Below are 23,908 nucleotides of genomic sequence, written 5' to 3' on the forward strand. Positions count from 1 at the left end.
AGAATCACCGTATAACCATTTCCTTTATCCAACTCAGCTGTTACTCCATTATGAAAAGATAGCAAATTACTAAGGCATGATTGATCCTTCACAAAGCCATGTTGCCCCTCATACAGTATCATATTTTTATCCACCCATTCTTGAATTCTCTTTTTGATTTGACCAATTTTTCCAGAACTTTTCCCACCATACCTGAGAGATTGATTGGTCAATAATTTGCTATTGCGGTGTTAGAACCTCTCTTATGCAAGGGAATTATTTTGCTCTCTTTCCAACTCCTTGGAACTCTCCAGAGCCGAGACTTAAAAGAACCGAGTTAGAGGCATTGCCAGTTCCCTTGCATATTCTCACATAACCTGTGCTGATGTCCCATCTGATCCCACAGCTGTATTTACATTGAAGTTCTGCAATATCCTAAGAATATCCAATTCATCCACCTTGTTCTCACACCTGTCCCTGTCACATATGTCATTTTAGTAATCTCACTTGGGTGATATATCCTTGCAAATTGGTCACTTAGTTGCTCAACTATTTTATCTCCTTCTGTTACCTTGTGACCATCAGTACTCATTAAGGCTATCCTTCCTGGTTAATGTTATTACTCTTGCTGGTCACTTTTCTCCTTAATATACTTTCCACAACTTTTTTTTTTTTCAGTGATACTATTCATCCATCTAACTTCTACCTGATTTATCCTCCTGACCTTGGGTATACAATGTGATATTGCTTCTTGATGCTCCTTAACTATCTCCCATGCACTACTAACATCCTTCCCTTGCATCTATTCCTGTAGCTATTTCATTTTCCGTCAACGAGGTCTCCCTGATGGCTATAATTTTTGGCAAAGTCGAGCTAACCAGTGCCAAAACTCCTCTAGTGATATGTCTGGCATTTGTGTACATACGTTCCAACATCTCTGTGGATCCAACCCATTTGAAACCTGTGAAATTGCATTCAGCATAACACACACAAACATTTCTCTCAGAGATGGCTGACCCCCCCCCCCCCCCCCCAATACTTCTAGTTGCCTGATTTTGCACTTCCAGCCTCTGACTGATCAGGCAAACTAGAAGTAACTCCAGATTCATTCAAATGCAGACCATCAGGCATATGCATAGTATTTTGTCTATCAGATTCACTTCTTACATCTATAAATTGCCTACCATTGCTCCTGCACCGTTTTGTCATTCACAATCATGTCCCTTCTGCTCACTTAAGTCCTGAGATGCTGATGTAGCATACTCACAATCTTTACTTTCTTACTCTTCATTTCTATTAGCAACTGTTTCATATCTTCTCATTGCATATTTCTCACCTTTCAAATCATTTGTGCCAGCTAAAACTATTAATCCTTTCACTTCTCCCTTCTGCAGACTAACAACTTGGCTAATATCCTTCATCTTTGTACCAGTTAAAGTGACCACTGCTGTACTCTGGTCTATTGCTATTCCCTCATTTACATTAATAATGTTGAGAAAGATTTGACTCTAAACATACACCTATTTGCTGATTATTCAAAGATAGCTAAGGTAATCAGGAATGCCACTGATATAGAGTACTTGCAGAATGATTTTAATAGGCTGTTATTGTGGACATGTGAAAATGTTTAATATTATAAATATAAAGTTATACGCTTTGGGGTGATGAGATCCTGTGGCACATTATATTGTGTGATTATACTAGTATAAACTGATATGGATCGTATTTCAATGCTAAAATAAACATTGATATTTAAGGAAGTAATCTTGCTTCTTTATAAGTTCTTGCCTGGGCTATTGTGCATAGGGTCTAGTCTTATTTCTGGTGTAATTCAGATACAGTGGAGAAGGGTCTGATAAGAGTTAAATATGATATTAGAACCTGTGGAATGTAGATTGAGGAATTAAGAATTTGTGGACAGCAGGCACTACTGACAGAAAAGTGTGACATAGAGACCTCTAAACTTCTGAAAGGGTCATACAAGATATCAAGAAATGGAATTTTTGATTTTATGAGGATAGGGAGAGAATTAGATGGTATCCATCAATGTTGGAATTAGTGCATTTACAGATGGTATGAATGAAATCAAGAGCTTGTGATGGCTGATGACTGTAATAGCAGACATGTATATAGAGAGCTTTTCTCCTTGTTATTAACTTTCACAGCTTATGACTTTGTGTGGGCATGAATTGTATACATTAATGTGTTATCCTTCTCTGTATATAGATGGGCGACTTTGCGGGAATTAGCTGAACGTAAACGGGAAGAAATCAACTCAGCCCATGGAGTTCAAACATTCCATGTTGAATGTAGAGAAACAATTGTAAGTACTGTATATTATTATTATTATTATTTATTTATTTTTAAATTTTTTGAAATTATAAATATTTTGCATAGTATAAAATAAGTACTTTTTCACATTTTGATCTCCAGTTTCACCTGTAAAGGTAAAAATGATGTTTTTTTTTTTTTTTTTTTAATCAAAGTGATACATATGCAGTTATCATTGTATATCTTAAAATAATGTTTTGGTAAACGTTTCTTGCATATGTATATGTCAAAACAAATAAAGTGTTGCAATTGTATTATTGCTAATAAAGATACCTTCAGATTTATTTGCAGTTTCTAATTATGTAGAGGATTTGAAATGGCAATTCGTTTAGTTCCCAGTAGAAGGGAAATGATTTCACATTAAAATAAGAGGTTCAAGAAAATCATACAAATATTGTTTTGGAGTAAACAAAGATAGTTTGCAAATAAGCTGAAAAGACTTAAAAGGATCTTAAAGGGCAAACAATAGAGGAAAATCAAAGACTAACTGATGAAGAATATTAGCAGAAGTCTACAAAACTAGAAAAAGAACTGGTCTTTTGTGTATTCAGGAGGTTACTAAGGAGTGGTCTCAGAAATCAACAAATATTATTGAAGAAAATGTGTGACACTTAATCACTATATGTTTTGAAAGATAGAGAACAATAGATGAATGATTATTTATTAGTTGATTGTGAAATAAATAAATATATATATATATATATATGTATATACACAAATTAAAAAAGTTATGAAAATTAATTTGTATTTAATAATTTAATTTGTGTGTGTGTGTGTGTGTGTGTGTATATATATATATATATATATATATATATATTATTTATTTTTATTTTATTTATTATTATTATTTTAAATAAGTTAGGAAATTTAATGACCTTTTTTATTATCTTACAAAGGTGGCACCTTTTGATTATTGTCAGTTATTATTTAATTAGCTTTTTACATATACTGAAGATGCCTGTAATACTCAGGCGAAAATTCTACTAATGAAATAATATTTTACGTGAGTTAATTCAGTTATAATTTTAAGTAATATGCCTACTGAAACATAAAATTTGTATTTATATTGGATAAATTGAGGTAAACACATATCAGAGTTTCAAAGTTTTCAAAAATATATATGATCTTTAATATACAGTGTGAATATAACAATATTTTATATTTATGAAGTAATCCTTTGAAATTGTTGTAAATTGAAAATTCACTTGTAAGAGGATCCCTGGTTTACCATACATCTTGTTCATTTGCAGATATACAGGGTGTTCGGGATAAATTTGACAGTTTCGTAAGGAAAAAGAAAATCTTCTTTGTATCTATTAAATTTAATGAATTGACAAAAAAACATTACAGGCAGAGTTAATTACAATACTATCAACAAGATTTACTCAAAATAACCACCATTAGCATCGATCACAGCTTCAATTCTGCTTCGGAACCTCGAACAAGCTGATGCTACAGTCTCCCTGGGAAGGGCCGCAAAAACTGTTTTAATTTTATCCATTAACTGGGCTTTTGTATTACTGGAAGTGCGATTGGTGTCTTTTTCAACTGCGCCCCATACAAAATAATCCATGGGGTTAAGGTCTGGGGAGTTTGGAGGCCAAACATTTGGACTGGTGAAGTCGTAGAAATTTTCAGACAACCATTTTTGACTTTTCCCAGAGGTGTGGCAAGGGGCCGAATCCTGCTGCCATACATACGGCCTACCATTGGCTACCCTTGTTATCCAGGGCTTGACTACAGTTAGCAACTCCACGAACAAAGCCCGAATTCCAATGCCAGGGTTCTTCAACACCTGTTCCTGCAGATTTGCGAGGAATTCTGCTGTACGAACGCAATCAGATCGTCTGCTAGGGATCTTTCTTCTTGCTACATCCTCGTAGTCACCATTGCAAGTCTCTAGTTCATGCCTGATTGTTTTTACTGTATTCAGGGAGCATTGGGCAACAGTCGTAATATCCTTATTTTGATGGCGGGCACGAATCATCATGATACAAGTTATTCTCTTCCATGATTCAGGTGGGTTCCAGCTATCCATCCTTTCTGACATCTTGTATATGAATGAAGAAGGGTCCAAACTTTTAAATGAAGAGAAGTGTGTGTTAATACATGTAACTTACGGAAAAATATAATTGATTATAAATATGTCAAATTTATCCCGAACACCCTGTAGTTCATGTAGCAGACATCAGTTTGCTTTAATTAAAATTGACCCTCCTATTCTTGAGCCCTGTGTTAGGATCATTTTAAAGAGCTTATATTTAGACTCTGTGTTGCATTATTATTATTATTACTACTACTACTGCACAGGCATCTCCATGGAGTCCAAAGACCCATCACAGGTCTCATCAAAGACCCACGACAGCTCAGTTAGTATCAATGATGCACTAGTTCATCATTCATATTTTGTTCACTTCCTTGTGTGTTCTTCTTTTCATTCTCTAGAACACTCACATTTTTGATCACAACCATTTACACATTAGAGGACTTATTATTTTAATAAACAAAGTAACAAAAAAATATACTATTCTAATAAAAGCAAAGTTATAACCTCTCTTTATGCATATACACTGCACACCAACCTTTCTCCATGCATCACCTGCTAGACCACATCCTGTTATCATAGGTTATCATAGACTAGTTGTTGCAGTTTTAGACTGTTGAAGTAAGCTCTTAAGGTGACTTGATCTTACCGTTAATAAAATCTACTGCCATGTGAAATTAGAAGCTAATTATTCGGTTATCATTTGGAAGGACATAAACAGCTTTATTGCATACTGCTAACTCAGTATATAGCTAACTTGATTTATCGGGAAACTTCATTTGTGATGTAGTAACCTAGATTCCTTTTATTTATATAAAAACTTCATGTCTGGTATGTACTCTCAGATGTACAGGTTACAATGATAGTACTACACGAAAAGTTTACATGCTTAATAACTTCCTGTTGACAGTTTTCCTCAAAATTAGTTATCTTCCATAACACTAATATTATTAGATCTTATATTTTGGTCATCTAAGGCACTTCTAACTGCATCAGTCTACCTAGATCTTAGTTTTTCTCTGGATCTTTTCCCACTCATCTTGGTATCAAATGTCTGTTTTGCCAATATTTTCTTTCCATTCTGTTGTGACCATACCACATGGGATTGGCTTTGCTCACATGTTCATGAATGCTAACATTGGTAAGCTGCTTTCTCAGCATTCTTAATTGTTCTCCCATTGATGTCATCTGTTCAATCCTTAAATCTTTTTTCAAAACTCCATCTGTAGTGTTCAGACTTTCATCACTTGTTTTATTTCTAACTTAGCTCTCAGATCTGTAAGTTAAAATTGGTGTAAACACTGTCTTATACACAGTTACTTAGTATAAAAACTAAGTAACTTGAAGTTACTTAGTTCAAGTGCATAAGTAAATTAAGAAAGATAATTCAAGTGCTTAAGTAAACTTAAGCACGTGAATTATCTGAATGGTTTTATAATCAATTCAAGCTTTTATATATATATATATATATATATATATATATATATATATATTGTTAGCTTTGGTGATTTCAGATATAAAATGTAATGTTTCAATAAGGATTACCATGAGTAGGCATTTTTAAATAATTATAATATCAGAATTAACTCACGTAAATTATTATTTATTAGTATAATTTTCGCCTGAGTATAATAATTTACGTGAGTTAATTCCAGACTTAATTTCGGTATCATAATGATTTACATATAAAATGTAACATAACTTTCCATTAATTAATTAGCTGGAGTTTAAAGGTTTGCTGATTTCTAAAGAGATTTTTTTAAAAGAGATTTATTGTTTTCTTTATGAAAATATCTAAAGATAAAGAAAATATCCAGGGTCCTGTTATAACATTGTGCTAAAAATTAGGGGAGGGGGAGCATACTTTGAAAGCATGTATGGAAAAGTTAAATTCAAGTATGTTGAGAGATCTGATGAATAACTTCTGGACATCATTTAAGATGAATCCCTGATTTCTCTTGAGGGAGCCTCATGAGGTGGATGACAACAACAGAGTCTTGGATTCAACATGAAAGGAAGTTTTTCTCTGGATATTGCATGGTGGCTGTATTCCATTTAATGATAGTATGCCATGTCATCACGAGGTTTTCCTTCTTTCTGCTTTTGAAACTTTTGTATATCTCACCTTTGTGAGGTAGCCCACAAGAACATAGAATTCTATTAACACCTGGATGTGTGTGCAGAAAGGTCTGCTGTGTTTTGAGATCTAAAGAGGCTGTAGAAGTATCAATAGATTTATAAACCAGCTCCAGAAGTTTCACTTCTACTGGATCATGGTGTTTTTTCCCATTTGATTCTTTGTGCAGTATCTAAAGCATGGACTGTTGAATCTGACTGTTTATAGTCATGATTACAATTGTATTTTGTATGTTTTTTCAATTCAGATAGTGGTTAATCTTCAAATCTAGCTTTAGTAGGCCAGCATGCAGGATCAGGGAACTCTGTATAGCAGGAACTGTGTGAGGAAGCTGGTCCTTGAAGGCAATACACTGGCTAATTTTTTTCAAATTCTGGCTATTTTTTTCATATGTGCCCTAGATATAGAGAACGATTGCTAAAATCATCGTTCTGAAACAGGTCGAGGAGTGGGGGAAGTATTAAGGGTTTTTTTTTTTAACTGTAGGAACTGTATCCATTAGACAGGAAAGTATGGCAAATATGCCTTCTGCAAGAGAGGCCTCACTGGAACAAAGATTGTTGGCTCTGTTGGTTAGAATTTTTATTATACCATATTGTTGATGGGGGAAGGATAGTGGAAAAATATCTGCCTGTAGGATATGTGTATTAAAATACTGATATACCATAAATTTAAAAAAAAATGTAAAAATGAATTTATTTTAAAGTCAAGAAAGTTAGTAAGAAGACATTTTATAAAGTAGTTATTTAAATATTTTCTTTTGGATGATGTGAACAAGCTGAAATAAACATTATTGATTTCCAGTTCTTATAGAAATCATCATCATCAAATTCCTGCCATGTACCCTCAAGGGGTGTCAGGATATGATAGTACTACATGAAAAAAAATACATCATTACTAACTTCCTATCTACAATTTTCCTCCAAATCAGTCTATTAGTTGTCAAGACTCCAGCATTATCAGATCTTATGTTTCTATCATCTAAGGCACTTTATACCATATCAATCCACCTATATCTTGGTCTTCCTCTGGGTCGTTTTGCTACCAACCTGGCAGAGAACACTTGTTTTGCTAATCTTTCTTCGCCCATTCTGTTTAAGTGACCATACCACCTGAGATTAGCTCTGCTAATGCATTCCTGGATTTTTACAATGTCAAGTTCTTTCCTAATATCCTCATTTTTAATATGATACTGCCATTGATGCCATCTGTTCATGCCTATGATCTTTCTCAGGGCTCTCATATCTGCAGTCTCTAGTCTTTGGTCAAGTGTTTTACTTCTGACCCAGCTCTCAGATCCATAAGTTAAAACTGGTTTGAATACTGTCTTGTATACAGCTAATTTAGTGTTCTGACAAATTTCTCTCTTATTCCATATGAATTTATTCAATTGACTTCCTACCGTACCAGCTTTGCTGATTCTGTTGTCTATTTCTGTATTTAAATTACCATCTTCAGTAAAAAGCGTGCCTAAGTAGCTGAAATGTTTCACTTGTTCCACAGGTTCTCCATTCACAACAGTTGACATTTTCAATGATTCTGCCTATTTTCATTGTCTTTGTCTTTTTATTGCTGACTTTCATACCATATCTATTACAACATCTACTCAATTTAGTCAGAGAATCCTGCAGACTTGTAGCGGATTTATTTAGAAGTATAATATCATCCGCATAAAGCAAAGAGCTGACATTAACATCTCCAATTTTGATATCATGTTTAATACCACTTTCCTTCATAATGTGATCCATATAGATAATGAATAACAGAGGGGATAATGTACATCTTTGTCTCACACCAGATTTAACATTAAACCATCTTCCTGTACTTCCTTCAATTCTAACTGCTGACTTACAACTCAAATAAAGACTAAATATTGCTTGATATAATGCCCCATTGACACCATATAACTGTAGCGTATTGAATAGCTTCTCTCTCTCTCTCTCTCTTGGCACCTTGTCATATGCCTTTTACAAATTGACAAAACATAAATACAGATCTCTGTTATATTCCCATGCTTTCTCGACTATTTGTCGTAAAGTGAAGATCTGATCCTGACAGCCTCTATTTGGCCTGAATCCAGCTTGTTCTTCACCAGGCTTTTCTTCCACAATTCTTCTCAACCGTTTCTCAAGTATACTTGGATAGATTTTGCCAGGAACACTCAGTAGGGAAATACTTTTATAATTCTCAAATTCAGTTTTATTTCCCTTTTTATATATGGGTACTATGAGAGCTCTACTTCAATCATCGGGAATTCGTCCCTCTGTCCAGGCTTTCTGAATTATGCAGTGCAGCCACTGTAAGACTCTTATCCCACCATATTTCAGCATTTCTGGTCGAATATCATCTACTCCTGCTGCCTTTCCACATTTCAAGCCTTTGATGGCTTTTTCTTCTTCAAGTATGGATATGGATTCCTGACTGCATGCCTGGTCAGTGTTTTTTACCACTGTGCTGTCATCACTGATTGTTTCATTTAACAGTTTTTCAAAGTAATTACTCCATACTTCTAGGATATCTTTTTCTTCCGTTTTCATGTCACCTTTATCATTTCTAACTCCTTTTACAGCACTCTTTCCTCCATTCCTAAGCTTCTTCAACAACCTCCAGAATATTTTGCCACCTTCTTGATATTTATTTTCTATATTCTTGCCAAAGTCCTCCCATGACTTTTGTTTAGCTAGTTTTACACAATGTTTAGCATTCGTGCATTTGTCTCTGTATTCTCTAAGAGCACAAGCTGACTTATTTGCCAGGAACTTTTGATATGCTTTCTTCTTTTCCTTCACTGCTTCTTTAACTTCCTTTGTCCACCAGGGAGTTCTGATTTTTTTATCCTTGCAGACAACCTCGCGACATGCCTCTCTGGCAGAATCAGTCAATGTTTTCTTCAGAGTTTGCCACTGAATCTCCAAGGTTTGATTCCTGTTCTCAGACTCTTTCATTTTTTCTTCAATAATCTTTGTGTATTTTAGTCTACAGTTCACATCTGAGAGCTGCTCAACTTTTATTCGTTTTAAAACTTTCTTACATGTCATTCTTTTCAATATGAAATTCAATTTTATCCTGTTCAAGACTAAATAGTGGTCGCTTCCAATTTCAAATCCTCTGTACACTCTGGTTTCCTGCACCAGGGAGAAAACCTCACTATCAATAATAACATAGTCAAGAGACTTTTCTTATTCCTTGCCTCTTCTCTCCATGTGAATTCGTGCACATTTTTATGTTGGAACATGGTGTTAGTAATAACCAGTCCATTTCCTGAGCAGAAATCCAACAGATATTTGCCATTATTACTAGCTTTGCTCTTTTCTCCAAATTTTTCAAAAATATTTTTGTATGTCTCACAATCATTTCCTACTCTGCTATTTAGATCCCCAACAAGGACCAACTTTTCCTTTTTCATTTTGTCAGTTGCTTTTTCTAAAGCCTCAAAAAAATTCCTCCACTTCTACCTTAGTAGAACCTTCTGTGGGACCATAGGCACAAATAAGTCTCATTGTCCAGTTCCCCATTCTCATATTTGCCCACTTTACTCTACTTGAGACTGACTGCCATTCAAGAAGATTAGCCTCGTATTTTGTGTTGAATACTATGGCTACTCCTTCTTTTCCTTGATTGTCATTGCCTGAATATAACTCTTATAGAAATGGGTCCAATAAAGTTAGTTTATTTAGGATTCTCAGTCTGGTAAGTGATTTTTAATGATTTTCATATAAAAACTGAAGATACAAAAGTTTTGGATGAAGAGAAGATATGTTTTTTTAGCATTCTGCAATTCAGAATGCAAGAAGAAAGTGACGTATGTTGCTGTGACATAGGGCGCAGTTTCCGTGTTAGTCTTTATTCTGTATGAATTCAAGAAAGAAAATGTTTATATATAAAGCAAGAAACTGAAATTCTAGCAGTTCTGTCCATATAGGAGAATAACGGTTGGCTTATATAATTGAAGGAAGGCTGTGCAGCAAAAGCATTTTTCATGTTTGAAATTGTAGTTTGCAGAATACATTGGCACTTGCATAGTTAAGTAATTGATTTGATGTTGTATATATATATATATATATATATATTTGTGTTATTTGTAAACTAAAGATTTTTATTTTGGTTATGAGGTATTTGAAGATTCAATCTCTTATGGACAAATGGTTATTGGGTTAAGTTACATGTGAGATATCATATGTAACTTATGAAATCTCATATGTAACTTAACACTAATTGCAAGATTAATTCCTAATTAATCTTGCAACCACATGTGTGCAAGATTAATTTGGAATATAGTTTCAATGTTTTTCTTTTTGTTTTGAAATTAAAAGATTTTACTACTTGGAGAAGCATGAGAGAGAAAGCAGAACCTGATTACGAGTATGAATTCAACGCTTTTTTGATTGGACCTGAACCAAAAGCGCATACCCCTTAGCACTCTGACCATAACTGCTAAGGAACCAAGTGTCTTCAACATGTTGAAGGAGAAAGCAGGGCCTGATTACGACTACAAATTCAACGGTTCTTTCGGTTGGTTCAAGAGATTCAAGCAGCATTTAGCGCTGCATAATGTGAAAATGTATGGTAAATCTACAAGTGCCAATGAGTAGGCTACCAAGGAGTTCGTGGAGAAATTGGATAAAATTATTATGAAAGAAAATTATTTACCACAATAAATATTTAATATGGATGAGACCGCCTTTTTTCGGAAGAAAATGCCCGAACAGACATTCATCCAATAAAATCTAAAATATGTGTTTAGTTTCAAAGTTCTTAACGATGGTATTACGATTCTGTTAGGGAGTAATGTGGCTGGATATAAACTGCAACCGTTTGTGATATGGCACAGTGAGAATCCACAAACGTTCAAAATCATTAGGAAGCATACTCTTCCAGTTCATTATCAGAGCAAAAGAAGTCATGGATGAATCAAAAATTGTTTGAGAATGCCTTAGTCAACTTTATGCGAGTGAAATGGAAAGCTATTGTGTGAAAGAAAATGTAGAATTTAAAATTTTATTAATTCTATATAATGCTCCAGGTCATCCACCTTACATTGGTGATCTTCACCCAAAAATGAAGGTCATGTTTTCTCTATCCAAACACTATTTCATTGGATCAACTGATTGATCAGGGAGTTTTTGCAATGTTTAAGGCTTGTTATCTACGGAAAACTTTTTCACAAGCCATTTCTGCCACTGATAGAAATGATCGGACTCTCATGCAATTCTAGAAAGTATTCAATATTTATCATGCTATTGAAAATATTGTTGTGGCTTGGGACGAAGTGACCTTTCAATGTATCAGTGGCATATGGAAAAATACATTAAAAATGTTTGTGCAAGTTTCGGAAGTTTTGAAAAAAATTAAGACCTTTGTAAAGTGAGTGAAGAAATAGTGGGCCTAGTAAGCAATCTGAATCTTGAAGTGAGTGATGAGAAATATCTGAACTTATAGAAAGTTCCCCTGAAGAGTTGATCAACAAAGAATTGCTCGAACTGGAGGAACAACGTGTTGCAGAAGAGGGAAAAGAAAAACAGGAAGAGGTAGTAAACATTTCACTGTGAAGGATCTTGTTCTCTGCAGTTAGCAATGTTCTCAAAATAGGTCGAAGACATGGATCCCAATGTTGAACGCTACTTATAGAAAGAAAAGTACATGATGTGTTTGCTTGCTATAAACAAATTTACGATGAAAAGAAGATAGGAGTAAGCAAAGCACATTGGATATTTTTATCAAAAAATTACAAAGGTTTTCCATAAGAGCCGCGGCGCTGTCCTTCGCATTACCTTCTGTATGCGAAGGACAGCGCTGCGGCTCTTATAAGAAGGTAATAATGAACATGTGATTGTGTAGGAAGATTTGGGTGATTATTCTCCAGTTTTTTAGTGGCTGTAACGCACAGTACAGTTTATAATAAGGTTTAAAAATTAAATGGACAGTATGCTTATTACGGTTAAGTCCCTAACCCCTATAACTTTGTTGATTTAATATACTGACTTACGTCCTGCCAGATGGAACGGAACTCCAACGTAAGTCGAGGGATGACTGGATTAGTCTTAAGGGAGATTATGTTGAAAAATAAAAATAATTTTGAAATTATAGTCATTTTTTCATTGTTAGGGCAAGAACTTTTCTCCAGATTTTCCCAAAATATTTTTGTATGTCTGACAATCATTTCCTACTCTGCTATTTAGATTCCCAACAAGGACCAACTTTTCCTTTTTCATTGTGTCAGTTGCTTTTTCTAAAGCATCAAAAAATTCCTCCACTTCTACCTTAGGAGAACCTTCTATGGGACCATAGGCACAAATAAGTCTCATTGTCCAATTCCCCATTCTGATATTAGCCCACATCACTCTACTTGAGACTGCCTGCCATTCAAGAAGATTAGCCTTGCATTTTGTGTTGAATACTATGGCTACTCCTTCTTTTCCTTGATGATCATTTCCTGAACATAACATTTTGTATTTATTGCTCAGAAAGATCTCACAAGTTTTTGTCTTTTTTGTTTCAGTCACCCCTATTATCGATCCTGTACTTATCTAATTCTTTAGCTAGCTCCATTTCTTTGCCTCAGGCTTCTTATGTTGATAGTACCAATCTTTAACTCTGGTGATGTTGAGTTGGGGTGTGCTTTCAGATTTGTTCCAGTGGCTGACTTTTTACTGTTTGCCCTGGTTCCCTGGCGAAAACAACAGGGACCTTGTTTAACCAGACGACGTCCCTGCCAGCATGGAATTTTGTCATGTTGTACCATCATTTTGTATATTGGTTTAAGCCAATAAGAATACAATTTGGTTGGCTAAATCCCAAATTGCCAGCCCATCCTCTTTCGTTCAGTATCCAAGTAGATATCCAGCAGGATGCACCACGAGAAGGTGAGGGGGCGGACATTAGGTCAGAAGCCCTGGTCTGTTCTCCGCACTCCTTTAAAGGCTATGTGGAGGTCTCCTGTCACTTATACAGCTTTGACTCTTAAGCACCCCGTATATATATATATTCCACAAAAGGAAATCAGTGCTTTAAAAGAAATACAGTAATAACCATATTGTCATAACTAAAGTAGACAAAGGTAATGCAACTGTGGTGATGAATTTAGCTGAATATGAAAGCAAAATGCACATACTTTGACAAGACCAGTCTACATACCAAATTATAGATCATGATCTCACTAACTCTCAAAAGAATGAAGTTTGCAGAATATTGAAAAAAGCCACTTCCTGGCCAAAAGAAACAGTTTACAAACTCCAGCCTTTTCATGTTAAAGCACCCAGAATATATGAAGCACCTAAAATTTGCAAACAAGGTACACCCCTATGCCCTAATGTGGATAGTATAAACAGTCCCACATACAAACTTGCTAAACATTTATTATCATTATGTGACACCTCCAGGGAGTCCAAAGACTTATCGAGGGAGGGGCTCCACCACTCAATCCACCAACTACAACGAACCACAGCTACACCAAGTCCATCTACCGCCCACCACCTCTAGTATTTTCACAAACATCCATGCCCACAGTGAGATTTGAACCCGTAACTTTTTTAGCTGGAGAGCAGATACACTTACCACTCGGCCAACCGTTCCAGCATTTAGCCGAATTACTTGCCAATCTCATAAATAATTCTCCCTCCTTGTTAAAAATTCTGTTCACTTAAAAAGTACTTTAGAAAACCATATCTTAAAAAGTCTAGACACAATGATTGGTTTTGATATCACACAAATGTACCATTAATTTGAAACCCTTGATTTACTAAAGTCACATTTCTCCCTCTGATATTTCTAAACTATTTAAATTTACAGTATATGCAGGTTATGTTACATGGAAAAGAAAGATATACAAACAACTAGATGGGACAGTAATGGGCTCCCCCCCTCCCTTTTAGCCAATTTCTACATAGAACATTTGGAAAAGCTAGCCATGAATATAACCACTTTCAAACCAGTGGTTTGGCTGTTCTGTGCTGCTGATGTGTTTGCTATTTGGCCACATGGTACAGACATGATGGTTACATTTTTAGTGCATTTAAATAGCCAACACCCTAAAATCCAGTTCACAATGGAATTGGAAGCTAATGATTGTTAGTCCTTACTGGATACACTAATCACACGACTTCCAGATGGTTCCTTATCTTTTTGTTTATAGAAAACCCACACGTACAGGGGAAATATTTGCACAAACAGTCACACTATTATCCAGCTCAACAGTATATATCCTAAAAACACTATCTCACAGAACTAGAGCTGTTTGTTCCAATGACAATCCTTTACTGCTGAACTCACTCGCTTACTTCGCACTTTCTTGGACAATGGCTATAATCTCCATAGGATAGAAAAAATACTGAATGCTCCCAGAAATCCTGTCCATTGCCTACCACACAAGACTTCTGGAAAACCGTTACCATCCCATACATTCTGGGCACATCTGAAATGATATCTACAGTGCTCAATAAATATCAGCCATGCACTGTATTTAAATCTTATGTGAAATTGGCAACTCTCATCAGTTCACCTAAGGACTACTCCTCTTCTCTTTCACAGCCAGGAGTTTGTGAATTACCCTGTTCTTGTGACCAGACTTACTACAGACAGACAGAAGGAACTGTTGACATCTTCCTTGATGACCATAAAAAATACATCCAGCACTATCGTTATGGTAAGTTGGATCTAGCGAACCATGCCTTGGATCAGTTAGAAGAAAACAATATTTGTTTTCTCTCATTTTCCAACATAAGTGGCTCCTAATTAGGACTTTAGTTCCTTGCGTTGTCTGGTACATTTTTTATTTTTGAAAACTACTCCCACTGTTAAACCAAATTGTTGTTTCTTGTACTGTAACAAACTGTTTTTGTGCTCTGAAGATGCTGGATATAATGCCAGCGAAATATCAGCAAATAAGTTAATAAATGTTATTTTCTTATCATGTTTGTGACCATCTGGACTCTGAACAGCAGTATGAACAAGCAGGTTTCAGAGGGAAAAAATTCTACAATACGACCATCCACATACAGTTAATCAAATAGTAGAAAAATATTTAGAATACAATAAACCTTAATATATGGCCTTCATTGCTATAGCAAAGCATTTGATTCCATAGACCATTTCCCTCCTTTCTGTGCTTTGAAAGACATGGGAATCAAGAGAAAATATATCCAGCTATTTCAAACCATTTATCAAAATAGTGAGGCATCTATGAGGTTGGAGGGAAGTGGCGACTTCTTTAGAATGGAGAGGCATGAAACATGGTGATCGCATTGCTCCCAAACCTTTTACAGCGGCCCTCAAAGCCATTTTCTGGGATCTGGATTGGGATGATTATGGTATTAATATTCAGGAGAAGATGTTAAACAATTGCGTTTTGCAGATGATGCCATTGTGTTGGCTGAAGATGACTTCCAACGTAATCTGATGATTAATGAATTAAGTATAAAAAAGCAAGGAAATAAATCTACAATAAACTATCATAAAACAAAAATATTGACAAATCACGAACATATTTTCATTGATGTTGAAAATACTAGTACATAGAGAACTATAAATAGTTAAGAGAAATGATCTCCATATCAAATCACTTTCACCTTGAAATCCAGTGCAGAATCAACACTGCTTGGAAGAGCTACTGGAGAATGAAGCATTGGGTGAAAGGAGACCTCCCCATTGTCTAAAAAGAAAATTATTAGATATGAGTGTCCTACCAACTTATGGTTCCCAGACTTGACTTGGACATTAACCACTACACAGGCAAAAAAGCAGGTTTGTCAAAGAGCAATGGTGAGGAGTTTACTTGGAGTCGAGTTTAGATAGAATAAGGAAGGAGGACTTAGATACCTATCAAAAATAAAATACATCATTTGGTGAGCTAGGAAATCAAAATGGAATTGGGCAGCCCACTTGGCAAGATATCAAGGTAATAGATGGTCAAAGAGAGCAACAGAGCAGTAGCCGAGAGGAGGATTCAGAAATCCTGGAAGACAGAAAAAGATGGAGAGATGACATCGCAAGATGGCTAGGTGTCACATGGACAAGAGTGTTCCAGGAAAGGAGAGAGTGGGAGAGGTTTGGGGAGACCTTTGCCCTATAGTGGGACATTTAGGCTAACAACAACAGCAACCCTCCAAACACATGCATACATAATGTTTTATAAAAAATGTTAAGACTTTCATGTTGTTTTGGTTATAGCCTTTCGGCATATATAGCTGTTTAGGGGCAGCTGTATATGCCATCATCTAGGGAAATGACTATGAGCAAGGTGGTTTCCCATTACCCTTGCCATACTATATCCTATGACTGTATCCTGTGTGTTCACAGGAGCCAGTTTGTCTGCTTGTGGGATGAAAAATCCCAGATAAACTGGTGGAAATAGCCCTGCTGGTCACGTCCAAGACCAACTAACTTGGCTATGGCTGAGGAAGATCCTTAAGCTCCTCATGTTGTCGACGGGAATCAAACCTAGGACACTGATTCCACAGGCATATGATTGCGAAGCACAAAGCCACAAGGCTAACCGCGTGGACAAGACTTTCATTTAGAAAGTTAACTCAATCTAAAGTGATGATATGGTTGATATAGTTTTTAATAGTTCATTTAATGATTTTTCTTTGCAAACAAAAGAAAAAAAAACGTGTAACTTTTTTTAAGAAACAACGTGCCTTTTTTTTTTTTAAATTTGGAATATAAAGATAACTTTGAGTTTTTTTTTTTGTTTTGTTTTTTTTTTTTCCTTGTGGGAACTTTTTCCTTATTTTGAGTTTGGAGTGTGACTAGAACAAGTTCCTTCATAATGTATCAAAAGAAGCTGCCATTTGCTTTGGGAGAAGGTATATAATTCTTATCACTTTTATTTCCTCTCTAACTTAGCTTCCTTTGGTAGAACAATCCTTCTCTTAATTTTGAGACAACTTTGTTTCACTTATAACCCTGTTTTCCACTTTTTTTCACTTAAGAAATGTCCCTTCCTTTAAACTATATTTCTCCCCTCAACTTCCAATTTTCATAAGGTATTCTTGAGCAGCTGTTCTATTGTCTCTCTCTCTCTCTCTCTTTGAACTTCCTCTTCGTTTCATCCCATGTTTCATCAAATTGTAATAATTTGTTCTTTTTCTTTTAGGATATATAAGAAGACATGTCAGAGGTTTTGAAGAAATTGAAAGACAGAGGTGTGGGCTGTCATCAAGTTTTTCATACTTCAAGAAATGTCCACAATTGAGATTCACCAAACTTTGTGTGGGACTTTAGGGTCCCACACTGTTGCAGATATGCTGTGTCCCAGTATATCCAACAGTTGCCTGATGACTGGCCAAGTTTAAAACTGGGCATCTTGAGACAACAGATGTCCCAGATGAGGAAGACCTTCCACAGCGATCACACCCAAAAACATTGATGAAGTGCATGCCATGATCCTTGATGATAGACGAATACCAGCCACAAATATTGCAAAGACTCTGTGGATATCCAGGGAATGAGTTGGGGTCATTATCCTTCAACATCTGGATATGCAGAAGCTCTCATCAATCTGGGTCCGCAAATGTTTGAATGAAGGAGAGAGAGAGTGAGTGAGTGTATGTGTGCTGTCATCTCAAGGGATTTTGGATCAGTTGCAAATTTTTGGCTCGTATTGTGACTACTGATGAAACATGGCTTCATCACTATGACCCAGAGACCAAACAACAGTCAATGGAGTGGAAACACGAAGGTTATCCATGACCAAAGACATTCTGAACCTGAAATTCAGCAGTGAAGGTTCTTACGATTGTCTTTTGGAATATGGATGGTGTAATCCTTACCAAGTTTTCACCTCAAAAAACGTGAAACTGTTAGTAGCAGTTTGTTCAACAGCTCTGAAGGAATTGAAGGTGGTCCTGAAGGGAAATCGAGTAGCAACGTGTTGCTTTTGCAGGACAATACACACTGCTCATGAAACCCAACAGACAATACACAACTTGGGCTTTCAATGTCTTCTTCACCCACCGTATTCACCATACCTGGCACCATCTAGTTATTTCCTATTCCCAAATTTAAACTTTGAAGGGAACAAAATTTACCACAGATGATGAAGTGATATCTGCCGCCAAGGTCTGATTTGTGCAACTAGGGAAAGACTTTTTCTCAGAAGATTGCAAATGATGCAGCAGTGTTGTAACAAGTGCATAATACTTCATGGGAAAATAATGTGCTAGTTACATGGTTCTACCTCATTTCCTTCATGATGGTGATTATCACAACTTTTCAGCACACCCTTGTATTTTTTTTTTGCTCTCAATTTTTTTAAGTTATCAAAATAAACTAAATTTGAAGTGAGTCCTTTTTACCAGTTTGATAATAATAAATATCTCAATTAACCAGTTTGCAACTGGCTGTAACTATACAAAGATTTCCTTTTTAAACACTACTAAAGAAATTTCTAATTACAAGAAATAATGCATTAACATTATACTAGTAAAAGTTTACATGTATCATAAAACTAAAAGTGATCCTTTCCTTTCCTTATTGAAAATTGACTGTCTCTAGAAATAATTTATTATTATTATTTTTTTATTTTATTTTTTTAAGTAAGTTAATCTCAGGTGGTGTGTATGTTATGTTCCATTGAGTCATTTTTGACTCCTGGTGATTCTATGAACATACGCTCTCCATTCAGATCTGTACCTAGCCATATCTTTCAGAATTTCCAAGCACATTCCAATTGCTTCAACTCCATCCACCCATCTAATTCTTGGTCTTCTCCTGCTTGTATAATATATCTGAAGTATGACAATTTTTGCTTGATGATCATTACTTCGAGCGAGCAATCTGCCTTTATTCTGTCTATCACTGATTTATTGGTTTGCTTTGCAGTCCATGGTATTCTTAGTAAGCATCTCCAAACCCAGAATTCAGATGAAAATATCTTCCTTCTTTCATTGTTTCTCAGGGTCCAACTTTCACATCCATACAGTACCACAGGGAATATCATTGCTTTCACGATTCTGATTTTTGTTGCAAGGCTAATATCTTTATCTTTAAAGATCTTGCTTAAATTTGTCATAGCTTTCTTTCCAAGTAATAATAATCTTCTAACGTCTTCAGTACAATACCCATCTTTATCAATTCTGGATCCTAGGAGCACAAAATTGTTAATTACTTCCATTTTCTCCCCATCTACTTCAAAATCATTAAGTTCACATGTTGCCATAACTTTTGTGTTTTTGAGGCTAAGTTTAAGACCATATTGAGCACTTTCTTCTTTAACTTTCATGATAAGTTCCTTCAAATATTCTTTGCATTCTGCTAGCAAGGTGGTATCATCTGCATATCTCAAATTATTAATATTTTTTCCACCAATTTTAATTCCAACTGGAGACTCCTCCAGTCCTGCCATTCTTAAAATGTATTCGCTGTACAAGTTAAACAGGTACGGAGATAAAATACATCTTTGTTGCAACCCTTTACCTAGTTTCTCCAAGATCTGTTAGGACAGTAGCTTCTTGTTCATAATAAAGATTCCTCAGAAAGATAACAAAATGCTCTGGTACTCCCATTGTTCTTAACACATTCCACAGTTTCGCATGATCTACAGCAGTGTTTCTCAAACCTCGGATATCAGTGTACCCCTTCTTAAATTTTCATTATTTCCAAGTACTCCTTATCAAAATAATAAATAAATAAAAAAGTATATTTCATCGTAAATGTCTATTTTATTTGAATTTAAATGTACATGTAAACAAAAAAAAAAAGATTTATTTTTTACAAAATTATTTTAGAACAAAATTTATAAAGATACTATAAATGTTTACTTAATTTAAATAATTCATCATCAGTGAGAGGGATACAATATCAACGTTTTCATGTTGCTTACAGCTACTTGTATCTGCTATATAGCTCTCTTTTATGTGTTTTATAAATCTAGTCTTTAACCAATGATTCATACTTAAGGATTTGAAAGCTAAAAATATTAGCGGATTCAAATATTACTCGAATCCCCCCCCTCCCCCCCTATTTAAAGCAAAAAAATTGTGGTACAAGATATATGCGGGCACTAAAGTTTTCAGGAAAAAAAAAAACTGAAAATGGGTATGACTTACCAAGAAGCTCCTATTCGCCGTCCCTACTTCCGGCCTCGAGAGCAGTTTCCTTTTGTGCATCGTCAAATAATCTAACCAGATAACTCATATTCTTTCCATTATTTCATTCAAAAATTACCAGTAATTTACAAGACTTGAGATACGTAATGAACAATCCTTCACAAATGACTAATGAGAAGTGAAAGCAGAGTGCAAAGCAGACAGCAATGGTGGGCTGGTAGAGATAGAGCAGCTATGAAGACTTGCATATGATTGGTGCGGTATTAACAAAAGATCGTGCAACCTAAAGACAAAAGCAAGCCGACAATTGAGTTGGCTCTCATTTCAACAATTGAGTTGAAATGTTAATTCTCTTCAACCGAATTGTTTAATATCTGAAACACATTCACTATATATTTCTTAGTTTTAACACAACGGGGTGGTGTCATATGGTTTTGCTTTGGTCTATAAAGCAGTTTCTGTGGGACGGGACATATGATTCATTAGTTAGTGCCGTTTTTATCCCAATTCTCTAATTGCACTATTTGTCGAGAAATATATATTACACAGCCTGTAAATGTTTCTGTACTTTATTCAGGGACATAATAAAACTACTTGTTTTTCATGCATCTGCAGTGTAGTAGCTGTTACGGCGGACGAGTTATTATCTCCCTGACATGAACATAGGGGCAATAGTAACTCACAGTTTGAGTAGAAGAATTCGTATGTAATATAATTTAATATATATATATATATATATATATTTTTTTTTTTTTTTTTTAAAAAAAAAAGAATTGAATGACTAGAACCGAGATTTAAGTAAAAAGGTTTTAATATAAAAACAGGACTAGTTTCGGCTTGTAACAGCCTTCATCAGGTGACATTATAAAAGAAAGAAAAAAGAAAGAAAACACTAAAACACTGAAGCTTAAATAAACTATGAACATCATAGAGAATCTCTATACATAATTGACATTAAATCGTTGTGGTTGTATTTAAAGCTGATCTTTCATTTGTTGTATTGTTGGGAAAGTGAACGCCGTACATGATTACAGCTTAATGACTATCTGGGAGGTTGTAGCTCAAGTTATTATTTAGATGAACAGGATTGAAGATGATTTCCCTAGATTCTATGATTTTTCTCTCTAGTTCATCATTGCAACGGAAGATGTTAGTAGATTTTCCCCAGCAGACTTTCTGACTTTGGCTTTCATCATTAGGATTAGCCGAGAAAAGGATATGACTTGATAATGCACTGGCTCGCTGTCTCTTGTAAGCTCTTCTGGTAAACTCAAAATATCAATATATAGAAAGCCCACACATACCAACAGATATCTGCATAGTCAGTCCCATCACCTCCCTCCTCATAAGCTTGGAATAATTTCCACCTTGGGACATAGAGCCCGTTCTCTTCTGGATGACCCATATGAACTTCTTACAGAAATAAACCATCTCAAAACTTCTTTCAAAGTTAATGGATATTCCAAGATAATCATTGAAAGATTCCTTCTTAATCCTCCTAGACATCTTTCAGAAGAAACAAATAGATTCAAAGGCAATATATCTATTCCTTACATAAGTACAGTTTCACATAAATTAGCAAAAGTTCTAGGAAAATACAATATCAGAACCTTGTTCACTCTACTTCCAAAGATCCGTTTCTTAATAAGCCACCCAAAAACTTGTCATCATCATCATCTCAAATACCCTGGTGTATATAAAATATTGTGTGATTGTGATATTCCTTATTTTGGGCATACAGACAAATCTGTTGAATTGCATATGGAAGAACACATGAGGGACATTACTTACAAGAGACAGCGAGCCAGTGCATTATCAAGTCATATCATTTTCTCGGCTAATCCTAATGATGAAAGCCAAAGTCACAAAGTCTGCTGGGAAAAATCTACTAACATTTTCCATTGCAATGATGAACTAGAGAGAAAAATTGTAGAATCTAGGGAAAGCATCTTCAATCCTGTTCATCTAAATAATAACTTGAGCTACAACCTCCCAGATAGTCATTCAGCCGTAATCATGTACTGGCGTTCACGAGATGCTACTAGCACGTACTTTCCCAACAATACAACAAATGTAAGAACAGCTTTAAATACAACCACAACAATTTAATGTCAGTTATGTATAGAGACTCTCTATGATGTTCATAGTTTATTTAAGTGTCAGTGTTTTAGTGTTTTTTCTTTTTTCTTTCTTTTATAATGTCACCTGATGAAGGCTGTTATGAGCCGAAACTAGTCGTGTTTTTATATTAAAACCTTTTTACTTAAATCTGGGTTCATTCAATTCTTTTTAAAAAATATGTATGTTAACCGAGTTAATGATCATTCTTTCATATGTGTGTGTGTGGGTGTGTGTAATATTTTTCCCCCTCAATATGTATAATTTAATATATACGTTTAAATTAATTCTTTTTTTTTTTTTTTTTTTCTTCTTGGTAATGATTCCATGCATTAATGATGCATAGCTGACAATTGCCTCATACCGTGGGGGGGGCGGGGTACTCGTACCACACTTTGAGAAACATTGATCTACAGAGTCAAAAACCTTACTATAGTCAAGGAAACAATCTCAGGTTGTATGAGATTATTTCCTTATGTGAGAATTTATATTTATTTAATATAAATGAATTCTGAGGAATGTGACTATTATAACATTAATTTTGTTTTAGACATGGATTGAAGAAAAAACAAAACTTCTTCAAGCAACTGAAGAACTGGGAAATGATCTGACTGGAATTATGACCCTTCAAAGACGACTAAGTGGTATGGAAAGAGATCTTGCAGCCATACAAGCCAAGGTAACCATAATTTTTTTTCTTCAGAAAATATAGGATAATACCTCTAATACATTATACCTATCTAGCCATAAATACTGTTACAATTTGAACAGCACATAAACCTTTAATCTATCAATAAATCATTTACAGCTTTCAGCACATACAAACCACATACAGTAAAAAACCCCTTTTTACATTCCCGCAATTTACGTTTTTCTGCCATTTACGTCATTTTCTGTTGGTCCCGTCTTAAGGCTTATTCTCACGTTGTATTGTTTTCCCGCCATTAACAATTTGACATGCCGTTATTTCCCGTGATTTGCGTTTTTTTTCTCGGTGGCAATACCGATTTTCGAAGCAATTTCAGCAGAAATCTGCGCTTTTCTGTTCTCAGGTGGCGTTGCTTTCGGCTGTAGTTTCGCTTCCGCCATCACGGTGACTTGCGCGCATGCAGCAGTACTGTAGTGATGAGCGATACCGTGATTTTTCCATCACAGTACGAATTAATATTGCAGAATTTCTGCAACGTAATTTAGTGCGTGTGAAAGTTGCTTTCAAGTTGCGGTGGTGGATTATCCATGTTAGTAACATGGAGA

The 23,908-nt window shown here is 35.3% G+C and overlaps 1 protein-coding gene across 4 annotated transcripts in view; it reads left to right on the top strand.

The window, feature by feature from the left end:
* LOC150097387 (spectrin beta chain-like) overlaps positions 1 to 23,908 on the top strand; it is a 795,721-nt gene that overhangs the window by 363,920 nt on the left and 407,893 nt on the right. For all 4 annotated transcript variants that reach the window (XM_090407783.1, XM_090407784.1, XM_090407785.1 and 1 more), the window contains exons 19-20: positions 2,206 to 2,302; positions 23,205 to 23,333. In XM_090407783.1, coding sequence (XP_090263909.1) covers positions 2,206 to 2,302; positions 23,205 to 23,333 — 226 coding nt within the window. The remainder of the gene's footprint in view (positions 1 to 2,205; positions 2,303 to 23,204; positions 23,334 to 23,908) is intronic.

The sequence above is a fragment of the Typopeltis vanoorti genome, chromosome 17, assembly GCF_054136105.1.
Source record: "Typopeltis vanoorti isolate ZY-2024b chromosome 17, IOZ_Tvanoo_1.0, whole genome shotgun sequence".
Classification (NCBI taxonomy): domain Eukaryota; kingdom Metazoa; phylum Arthropoda; class Arachnida; order Uropygi; family Thelyphonidae; genus Typopeltis; species Typopeltis vanoorti.